At 36.5% G+C, this 11,529-nt stretch overlaps 1 protein-coding gene across 1 annotated transcript; it reads left to right on the top strand.

The window, feature by feature from the left end:
* Nucleotides 1-344: 344 nt before the first annotated feature.
* LOC104211128 (dof zinc finger protein DOF2.1-like) lies at nt 345-2,806 on the top strand. The gene is made up of 2 exons (XM_009760132.2): nt 345-557; nt 1,750-2,806. Exons 1-2 carry the CDS (start codon nt 525-527, stop codon nt 2,572-2,574), a joined length of 858 nt encoding a protein of 285 aa, XP_009758434.1. The 5' UTR covers nt 345-524; the 3' UTR covers nt 2,575-2,806.
* The last annotated feature ends 8,723 nt before the right edge of the window (nt 2,807-11,529 follow it).

The raw sequence follows: 11,529 nt of genomic DNA, 5'->3' as shown, positions 1-11,529 counted from the left end.
GCAAATCAAATACTAAAAGAAAAAGAAACCTTTGTTCTTAAATTGCGTATGCATGCAATGAAGAAAACAAAATGAAAAATGTAAAAACTCTCACTAGAAATTTCCATTCTCTCTGGCTATCTATGTCTGAATATAGCTTTAACTGCGTGCTAAGATGCCTAGATACACACATTTCTCGTACACTTCCTAGTAATCATTACGCTATTCTATTTCTATTCTTTATCTCTCACCCACAATCCCCCTTGCTAAGACAGGTACTGCCCCCCCCCCCCTCAATATCTCTCTCTCCTTCACTTTTTTCTCCTTATATATACACAGAGAGATTGAGAGAGACGGCTACAAGTTTTTCTTTACTTTTGCATTAGTCCTCCTCTTTTCTCTGTATACAAATCAACCCCTTCTGGTTTTCTTGAAGTTTCATAGATCAATCAATTGTCTATTTCTTTCAAGAAAAAACCAACTTGGAGATTTTGAGTTGTAAGTTCTTTTGATATTAGAGAGGTAGAGCTGATTAATGTGTATGAATGGATCCTTCTAATGCTCACCATCACCACCAGGTAAATATTATAGAGAGAGATGTATAGTAGTGTTACCTTTTTTTGGTTAAACAAATTAGTGTTACCTTAAGTAAACAAAATGATGGTTTCTTTCTTTCATTCTTTGTTTTGCTTATTTTACTAGGACCTTCTATTATTTGCTTTTTTCTTCCTTTTTATTTGTTCATGCCTCTCTGTCGTGTAAGGTAAGGCTGCGTACGTTAGATTTTTGTGGCTCAATTCTTTCTGGGACCTCGCATATAACGTAGCTTAGTACAGGATGTACTATCCTTTATCTCTCTTGTGTGTATGATTTTGTATGTATGTTCTTTGTTTCTTTCTATATTTTTTCACTTTGTTCTTGTCTTTTTTAGAAGAATATGGGAAATTGTGGGCAAAGCTAAAATCAGATATGTATACCAATATATGGAGTAAAATTTGTAGTTAAATCCTACAGCAAAAATACTAGCTTTTCTCAAGATTAGAGCACCAATTCTTTTAATTCACTTGATCTCTACTACTCTTTTTGCTTTAATTTTAGTTTTTAAGTTCTCAATTTCTATGAATTTAGTTAGTTTGGAGTTATATCAAAGGGTTAGTTCTAAATGTTTTTTCTAAACGCTTCAGAATTTGGAAAAATATCTAGTGTAAACTAGTACTACATTTTATTTCAAGTAATTTCCTCATAGCTTCAAGGAGAAACAAGAAAGGTTTTCTGAAAATGAAGATTTCATTTCCACAATAATTGTGAAAAGGAAGAAAACTCAAAACTTTGTGCTCTACTTTGCAATTCATGAAGGGAAAGAATAGAAAGATCAAATGAACAAGTTTTCAATTATTTTCAGTTTTACTAGTTTTCTGTTAGAGAGAGCATGCATGTTTCAGAAAATTAAAGCAATGTACAATTTTCGAGTTAAAGTGATATTTTTAATGTAAAAGCAGGTATCCATAAATCCTTGAAAACATGTAAATTTAATTTCTTTGTAGTTCAAATATCCGTACGAACATCTTTTAGCTAGGTATTTCAAATTTTGTTTACTAGTGATTAGGAGTTCGTATATGTTATGTGTTGTAAGGGTTCATCGCAAATTAATTAGTTTTACGATAATTTGTTAACCTAATGCAATCCTCCTTATATTTATAAGCTTGCGATCAACAATGTAAGTAAGTTTAATTAAACTCTAATCTCTCTTTTTAATTTGTGATTTTACAGGAAATGTCATCTCAAACACTAGAAAGCATGTTGGTATGCACAAAGCAAGATCAAGAAAAGAAACCAAGGCCAGGTGCAGAACAAGCACAAAAATGTCCAAGATGTGACTCAACCAACACAAAATTTTGCTACTACAACAACTACAGTCTCACTCAACCTAGATACTTTTGCAAATCATGTAGAAGGTATTGGACCAAAGGTGGTACACTACGAAATGTTCCAGTTGGTGGTGGCTGTAGAAAAAACAAAAGAATATCCTCAAAAAGAAGCCAAGATCAGTCTTTGACTAATAGCCCTAATAATCCAATATCTTCTATCACACCAACTTCTTATGATTCTTCAAGTGATTTAAGTCTAGCATTTGCTAGACTTCAAAAACAAGCAAATGGGAATTTGGGAATTGAAGAAAATGATAATATGTCAATGATGTATAATAATCATGGGAATAATATTGCCTCTACTAGCTTTCTTGATACACTAAGGGGTGGATTTCTTGAAACCCCAAATGGATTTCAGTACCAAAATTTGTACTATGAGAATAATATGGGGCAGGTACAAAATGGAGGAATGGGAATGAATAATGCGAATGAAGAAATGAGAATGAATTATGATCAAGAAATGAGTGGAGGCAAAATTGTGAAACAAGAGATGTGCAATATAGCAAGAGAAGGTGAGAATAATAGAATTTTGTGGGGATTTCCATGGCAAATTAATGGAGAAGTGAACAATATGGCTGATTTTGAAGCTTCAAACAGAGGGCAAAATTGGAATACTGGATTTGGAGGTTCTTCTTGGCATGGACTTCTCAATAGTCCACTCATGTAGTTGTTAGAAGAAGCTCAATCTTTGCAAAGGAGGAAAAAAATAGAATTTCTTTCTTGGATCAGATAGTTTTAATCTTAATTTAAATGTCTAAGGGTTTTGTATCAAGAGTTTTGATTCAACTGAGTTATTAATCTCTATGTGTTTTTTTTTTGTTTGTTTATGGGCTGTATCTGTTAGGCTTGTTTGTCTAATATTGGTTGACAAATTAATGAAACTTAAAATTTGTTCTTTATTTCGAAATACCTTTTTTCATTTTATATGGTACTATTCTTTAATTTGAGTGTGTTCCAAAAAAAATCTCTCTATATATCTAAAAATTTATTAACTTAGAAACTTTTCATATTACACTTATTTATAGAAGCGCATCCAGGATTTAAACTCTATGGTTCAATTTTTATAATTTTTAGCATTGAACTTATTATATTTTTAAAATTATGGGTTGTATCTACTATTTTTATAATTTTAATGAATTTTTACATATAAATTTTTACTTTGTATCGAAAGTTATGGATTCAATTGAATCCATAACTAGCACACTACATCTGCCTCCGACACTTAATGAAATATTTCTATAACTATAGATGTCATGACATGTTTAATAGCTAACTACACATCTAGGGTAAGTTTGGTATGTGATAAAATTTCATATTCAATTATACAAATGAAATAACTGACATGTTTTGATATGAGTTATGTTGGTTGGGTTAAGGAAAGTGAGAGTGACAGATATAGAATCAGACATTGATGCTTCACAGTTGGATCTGTGGTTAAATCTGAACTCTCTGAACACTAAGCTTTCACTAGCAATTGCTGGTACTATTGTACCTTGTCTTCATATGATAGATTATTAAATGGATAGCTTCTTTTCAAGATATTCTATGATGATTGTGTCTTATTTTTAGGTAGATCCGAGATTATTTTATATAACTGAAAGAATATTATGGAGGAATACTTAATTAATAATAAGGGTTGTTGGGAACTCCTCTCGTCCTTCTAAGCTTTGGAATTTCAGTGTAGTATGAACTGTATGAGTAGATTTTTCTCTCTTGCCAGACCAAATCCTACTTCAAGATTTGAGCGTGACAGGATTTATAATATTTTATGCTATATTTGTATAATTTTTCTTCTGTATGTTTGCTAGTATTTGTTAATTGGAAACTTGCTTTAGACAACTTGACTTCAAGATTTTTGAAATGCCAACTTTATTCTTCATTCTTAGCTTTTTTCCCAACCTGTTAGAACCCAATGAGATTCGAATGTGGAAACAATGAGAAAGAGAAGAAGATCGTCGCACATTAGAGAGAGAAAAATTGGATCAGCAGAATTGATCAGTTCACTCTCTGGAACCTTCTATTAGTTATGTAAGATCCATTTACAAAGAATAAGTTGAGAAAGAAAAAATGATACAAGGCCAACTACAACCCAATATAAATAACGAAGCCCAAATACAACCAAAGCCCAACTAAGCCCAACTAATATTCTAACACCCCCTCAAGTTGGAGGGTGGTTTGCCACACCCAACTTGCTCAAGATGGATCGGTGAGCCACTCCAGGAAGAGCTTTAGTTAACATGTCCGCAAGCTGCAGTCTGCTAGGTACAAAAGATAAAGAGATGAGACCCTCATGAAGCTTTTCCCGCACAAAATGACAGCCAAGCTCAATATGCTTGGTGCATTCGTGAAAAACAGGATTTCGAGCTATATAGATGGCAGATTGACTGTCACAATGAAGGGGAACTGGAACAATCGAAGCAACAGACAACTCATTGAGCAATCTGGTCAACCATGCCAACTCCGCAACGACTCTATGCATAGACCTGTATTCTGCTTCAACAGAAGAGAGGGGAACAGTTTGTTGTTTCTTGGATTTCCAAGTAAGAAGGGACCCCCCAAAGTAGAACCAAATAACCACTAGCAGATTTGCGAGAATGGGGACAAGTTGCACAATCAGAATTGCAGTAAGCTTGAAGAGAAAGATCAGGATCATTAGACATAAGCAAACCTTGACCCAAAGTCCCTTTGACATATTTAAGCACATGAAAGGCAGCAGTGAGATGAGAAGAAGAAGGAGTATGCATAAATTGGCTTAAGAATTGAACAGAAAAAGCAAGGTCGGGTCTAGTATTAGTGAGAAAATTCAGTTTCCCAACCAACTTTCTGTAAAGTGTAGGATCAGGCAAGAGTTCCTCAGAATTGGCTTTGAATTTCATAGTAACATCCATCGGACTAGCTACAGGAGTGCTATCCAAGTAGTTGAACTCAGTTAAGAGATCAAGAGCAAACTTCCTTTGACAAACGATCACCCCTCCAGGTTCTGATAACACTTCCAACCCAAGAAAATAGTGAATAAGCCCCAAATCTTTTATTTTAAACTGATGGTCCAGAAGAAGTTTGAGGGAAGACATTTCTTTTTCAAAATTCTCACTCAACAAAATGTCATCAACATAAACAGCGACAATAGTAATAAGACCATGACCAGACTTAATGAAAAGGGAGTAATCATTTTTAGAGACTGAATAACCCACGGAAATAAGAGATTCACTCAACTTGGAATACCATTGTCTAGAGGCTTGTTTTAAACCATATAATTTTTTTTAATTTGCACACCATATTGCTCCCAGAAACCATCATACCTTGAGGAATTTTCATGTACACCTCTTCATCTAAATCCCCATGCAAAAAGCCATTGTTGATATCTAATTGAAACATATTCCAACCCTTCTTAACAGCTACAACAATGATTGATCTGATTGTGGTCATTTTAACAATAGGAGAAAAAGTTTTTGTGTAGTCAATTCCTTCTTATTGAGTGTCCTCTCTAATGACTAATCTTGCCTTAAATCTTTCTATACTCTCATCGGCCTTATGTTTAATTTTATATACCCATTTATGAGAACGTGTTTTTTGCTTCACGAAAACTACTCCAAAAGAAATCGAAAATAAAATAAATTGCCTTTGGGTACAATTTTGAGAATTTTGCGTGACATTTTGGATAATTATTTTTGTCTGTGAATGTTTACCTTGTTTTAATTAATTGAAAAATACCAAAATACCTGTTGCGTGCATATTTAGGATTTAATTATGCATTTTTTGAATAAATTAAACCATGTCCTATTTTAAAGAATGAAAATCACAAAAATATGAATTTTTGGTAGCTTTGTCATTTTTATTGTTTAATTGTGTGATTATATTTTAATCAATATTTGATCTTGTGTGTTAATTATTGTTAAGGGTTAATTAATATCTTTTTAAAATAATCTTGGTTTTACAATTTAATATAGGAATTTTGGTTTTTAGGAATTAAAAGAAAATGAAAGGAAAAAAGAAAAGAGTGAAAATTGGGCAAAATCGGAACTGGGCCGTTTTATTTTGACCAAAATCAGGCCCAAACAGATGCCCAGACCGGTCCAAATCTCACAGATGTTCGAACGACGTCGTTTCAATGGCAATCAATCACAGCCGTTGGTCCTGCATGATCCAACGACTCAAAAGTCGTCTCCCTTACCCATTCCCTGGCCCGACCCATTACCCGGTTCAAATCGACCCCCTACTTAAACCAAACGACGCCGTATTGGTTAATCCCCTTGATCCTAGCCGTCAATCTTCATTGATCCAACAGATCACATCAATCCCTTCAATCTAATGTACCAAAATACCCAGACCCATTACCCCTCTCTCATTTCCAAACGCCCCTCCCTGTTCAGTCATCTCTCTCAGAGCCGACCCCTCGAAACCCTAGAGCCGCCACCCCACACTTTCGCCTAAGACCCGGCGACAACGACGCCTCCGGCCACCCAAATAACATCCCTGAACCCTCTGACCACCCTCGTTACAGATCCGCTAACCGTTTACCTCGAATCAACCCCCAGCTTCTCGAATCTTCAATCGAAGATTCGAGCAGAACCTAAACCTACCCCAACCAGTCCCAAACTCCTACCGGACATCTCCCTGACATCCCCCATCACCAAACCACCATTGGTTTGGTTCGAATTAGACCAGAACCGTTCGAACCCCATATCGAACCCCCAAGAACCCTAGAAAACCAAAAGCTGAAATCTGTCCAAATTAAAGGAAGTTGGGTGTCCAGTGGACCTTAGTCGAAGTGTTCTCAGTTGAGAACACTCGATTAAGGTCCGTTCGACCTCAATAAAAGATCAGAGTCAGAGTCCAAGTCAGGGTCGTCCAATTTCTGAGTTCAAAGGTATTTCTTCTGTTTCCCTGTTTGTTTTCATGTTTTGTTGTTTGTTTGTTTAAGATGAGTTCAAATTCATTTTTTTATCGATTACTCTTTTCTTTCTCCAATCAGACCTTTTATTTTGGTCCAATTTTATTGTTGCTTCTGTTTGTTGTCGATTGTTATATGTTATAATTTGTGTAATCGATTGAATAAGTGTCGTCGATTAGTCTGGTATGCTTGAATGTTAGATTAGCATAATAATAGTTTAATTTTTGGTTCATTCCAGTAGGTTTACCCTCCTGTTTATTTTCTGTTCTAATTTTGTGTGGAAATAGGCCTGTTGGTATCATTTGTTTCAAAGTGTTCCAATTTCCCTTTCTCATTGTTATTCACCATGTTTTTTTTTTTTCATATAAGTCAGTTTGTTTTCATTCAGTATGTTGACAGTGTTCATTTGTTCTTGTTTAGGTTTAAGCTAGAAGTGTGTTAGTTTAATCACTGAATCTTTATTTTTGATGATATTTGGTCTGAATTGAGTTTCAAGCTTAAATTGTGATTTGAGTTTGATGAATCTTAATGTTGTTCTGATATGAATCTGATCTTGAATGTTGATATGAATCTGACCATGATGAACTGATTCCTAAGTGTTGTCAATCGGGAGTTAGTCTCATATGATTTGATTAGTCAATTGATTAGGAGGATTGGATATAGCTGATGGGGTAGAATGGTAATTTCAGTAATTTCAGGGACTTTAGGAGGGTATTTTGGGATTGAAAGGTTGGAAATTGGTTTAAGTTTAATGTTCTAATAGTAGAGTATTAAAGTACCAATAAACTAATGAATTGTTTAGTAATTAGTGGGGAACAAGGTTTAATCGCATGAGAAGTGGATTAAATAAGTTAAGTCACCCATAACCTTGGATTAAAAAAGAGAAAAACAGGTAGTAGTGGCTGTCAGGGAATATCATGGGTACAAATACTTTCCTAATTAGCTAAGTGCTCCTTAGAGCTGGAAAGGGGCTGAGGTTTGGGTATAAATAAGGGTCTGGACAGAATTAAAGGGGAACCTTTTAGTCTGGTCTGGCTTTTCTCTTGGGCAGACTTTAGAAGAGAAAAAGCAATCTGAAAAGAGGGAGTTTTGAGAGTTCTTTGAAGAAGCAGTCTCAGACAGCATTTTAAAAGCTAAGACATTCAGTTTTTTTTTTAGAATTCTGTGGAGTTTAAGGACAGAAAACCAGAAAAAATATAGGGTTTCATTGCATTCATAGGTGTAAGTTGAATTCTGGACAGTGATTCTCATTACTGCAGTGGTTCAGTAGCCTACTGATTGAGTTTTTTTTGGTTTAATCCCTGTAAGCACGTGATTTTTGACCCTCCCTGAGAATTTTCACATTTTTTGCATGAATATGTGAAATTGGGTCTAATATAGCCATTTTAACTATTTTTACTTTATTTCGTTGCGAAAAGAAAAATCACAAAAAATACATATATAAATTTTAGTTTATGAATTTCTCATAAACGGGGAAAAAATAAAAAATTGCACTTTATTTTTGTACTTTATATAATTTCGAAAATTACAAAAAAATAGTTTTATTAATATTTTGTAGCTATTTTAAATCTTGAAAAATATTAAGAAAATAATAATATAGTTTTGTTTTAAATAATTAATCTTATTTTAGTAGCTATTTTGCTTACATAGGACTAGTTAAGCAACGTGTTTTTATTTCTTGGGTCCGGGCAAAAGAATAATATTCGGGTTCAAACTACCCGGTTTTAGGCCTAATTTCGGACCTGACCCATAATAAACTGTGTCCAGGACACATGGGGAACTCCACCACGCGTGGGGGACATAAACCTTGAACCCCACCACGCGTGGGGCTCATTTTTCTTGGCAAAGCATTACAAAACACGGACAAGGGGGACCAACAAAGGGACTTTTTGGAAATGGGAGAGGGACTACTGTGAGAAAGAAGAAACAGAAGAAACTTTCATCTTCCTCGGCAAAAAAAACTGAAAAACCAACCAGTCCCTCTCCGTCTCGCCACCTCCGTCGAACAACCAAACAGGCTCGTCGACCACCGCTCGTCGCAACCAGTCCATCACCTTCCCCGTCACCTTCTTCCTCCTTTTGAAAACTAGAAAACCCATACCCCGAAACCACCTGCGTCCACCCCCGTCGTCTTTCCCACCGTGAAACCAACATAACCAAACAGAAACCAATCGCAAACCACCCCCCCTAACGCCTGAACACCACCGGACAACCCCGACCGGAGCTGCTCCACCATTTTCAGCTTCGTTGCATTTCCGAGCAGCTGGTTCTGCATGCTTTCGCGTCGCACCCCCCTCCCCCCCGTCGTCAACAAATACCCAAAGCTAAGCCCGTCAGCATCCCCCCCTGGCGTCGACCTTACTACTGTCGGCATTGTCGAGCAGCTGTTGGTTGCCTCGATTCGACTTTGGTCTGAGCTTTCTGTTTTTCCGGTGAGTTTGCTTTTGCTCGTCGAGGTGTTTTGTCCGAGGTTTCATCATTGTTCTTCGTCGAGTGAGGTCTGGTTCGAGTTCCGTAGGCGGCACTGTTTGTCGTTTTAGAATTGTCGAGGTTCGAAGGTTGGTGTTCTTCGTCCTTTGTTTCATTTCATTCGTTTTGCATATTATGGTAATAAAAAAAATGAGAATATTCGATATTTATGAATGTCAACAATGCAATTTTTTGTTGTTGCGTAAAAATGTTTATTCTAAGTTTAGTTACTGCATGCTTAAAGTAAATGTGAGCATATGAACGAGGTTATTCGATTTTTCATTTTTACCATGGATATTATTACCTGTTAGAATCGTTGCTTTTTTTTTCTGTTTAACCTCGGATGATTTCATTGGTAGAAAATCGTAGTTGCCTTAAGTTTGCCCTCAAATAATAAAAACGAGATGAGCTTCGCCAAATAAAAATGTACAGATTGTGGAGCCTTCACAAAATATGTGTATTAAATACTTAGATTCTGGGACGGGCCGTTTAGCAAATCCCGCGGCCCTACCAAAAATAATAATGCGCTAGTTGCTTTAGGCGCGCCTTTAATAATGTTATCTCCCTAAACTCGGGTGCACATTTATGTGACCCAAATCCAAATCTCAACGGAGTCGAAATATGTCTCTAGTCACGGGCACATTGATTGTGACGTGGCCCGAGATGCATGTCCATGACGTTGCAAATTCCTTTTAAAAAATAAGAATGAGATGAGCCTCGCCGAATAAAAACACAAATTGCGGGGCCCTCAGTAAATACTTGTTTAAAATTACTTAGAATTCAGGAGGGTCGTTTAGCGAATTTCACGGCCTCCGCAAAATAATAACGCCCAAAACGTCAAATAAGATATGTTCCGGATTGTGGGTGCATTTCATGTGACGCAGTCCAAAGACATGTTTTAAGCGATGTTCACATTCTTAATAATAATAATTAATAAAGCGGTTAAAAGATAAAATTTGCACATGGTTCATAATTGTATTAAAAATCAGATAAATAAGCCGAATATAACAGTTGAGCGACCGTGCTAGAACCACGGAACTCGGGAATGCCTAACACCTTCTCCCGGGTTAACAGAATTCCTTATCCGGATTTCTGGTACGCAGACCGTAATACAGAGTCATTCTTTTCCTCGATTCGGGATTAAAATTGGTGACTTGGGACACCCTAAATCTCCCAAGTGGCGACTCTGAAATAAACAAACAAATCCCGTTTCGATTGTCCTTTAATTGGAAAAAACTCCCTTGCGCCCCATCGGGTGCGGAAAAAGGAGGTGTGACAGCTCTGTCGACTCTGCTGGGGAGTAAACCCAGAACCACTGGTTCAGGGTTAAGAATTTGAGCTTAGAATAATTGTTATTATTTGGCTTTATTTATTATCTGATTTTTACATGTTTGAGCCTAATGTGCTAAATGCTGCTTTTACTGCTTTGATATTACGTGAACTGTATATAAACTGTGCCGAAACCCCTATACTTTCTGAGTCTTCTAAATCATGAAGAAGGGCATACTTCGTATGACTTCTTTTCTGTATAGTGTCAAATCCCAATTTAGAACGAGGTTCGGATAAGTTGCTAAGCCGGTGAAGCTTCTGTATTCCCGGTACGCTGCCCCCCCTCGGCTCGAGCTGTCCGCTCGGGTAAGCCAGGTCTAGAACAAACACCCAGGTTCTGAACCTAGTATAACAAAGCCACATGCCGGATCCCTAGTAGGAACGTTTATTTGCATCATGTGCATTTGACTTAGGGGACTCAACACAGGGGTTGGGTCCGTCTAGGACAAGCAACCTGAAAATAATAGACCAGCTTTTGGCATCCTATGTGCTACATGTTGTATTTAGTCAAGGGCGAATGGGTCATTTGGTCATTTCCAGCATGATGTTATTTTAATCAAAGCATGGGGAACATTTGTGGAATCCAAGAAGCCTTGGAATTCCCTATGTCCCCCACGCTTGCTTTTTGGGAAAGCACATGGGGAACATTTGTGGAATCCAAGAAGTCTTGGAATTCCCATATGTCCCCCACGCTTCATATGTTGGGAAAAGCGCATGGGGAGCATTTGCGGAATCCAAGAAGTCTTGGAAATCATTATGTCTCCCATGCCACATTTTTGAAAGAAATAATAAATATAAAAAATAAAATTACAAATAAAACAAAGCATGAAAATTCAAAAAGATTTTGTATGTTTTCATTATTTTCCACAGATTAAAAAAAAATCGTGAAAAAGAGGAGAAAAAATGACAGTGTAGAGATATAACTACTTATTT

Source organism: Nicotiana sylvestris, chromosome 11 (genome assembly GCF_000393655.2).
Source record: "Nicotiana sylvestris chromosome 11, ASM39365v2, whole genome shotgun sequence".
Taxonomy (NCBI): Eukaryota; Viridiplantae; Streptophyta; class Magnoliopsida; order Solanales; family Solanaceae; genus Nicotiana; species Nicotiana sylvestris.
This window is presented reverse-complemented; position numbering and strand designations above follow the sequence as displayed.

Excerpts from the sequence above, each read along its gene's own strand:
- LOC104211128 (XM_009760132.2), top strand. The coding sequence starts at position 525 with ATGGATCCTTCTAATGCTCACCATCACCACCAG. Across the intron at positions 558-1,749 it reads ATGCTCACCATCACCACCAG|GAAATGTCATCTCAAACACT; the intron begins GTAAATATTATA and ends GTGATTTTACAG.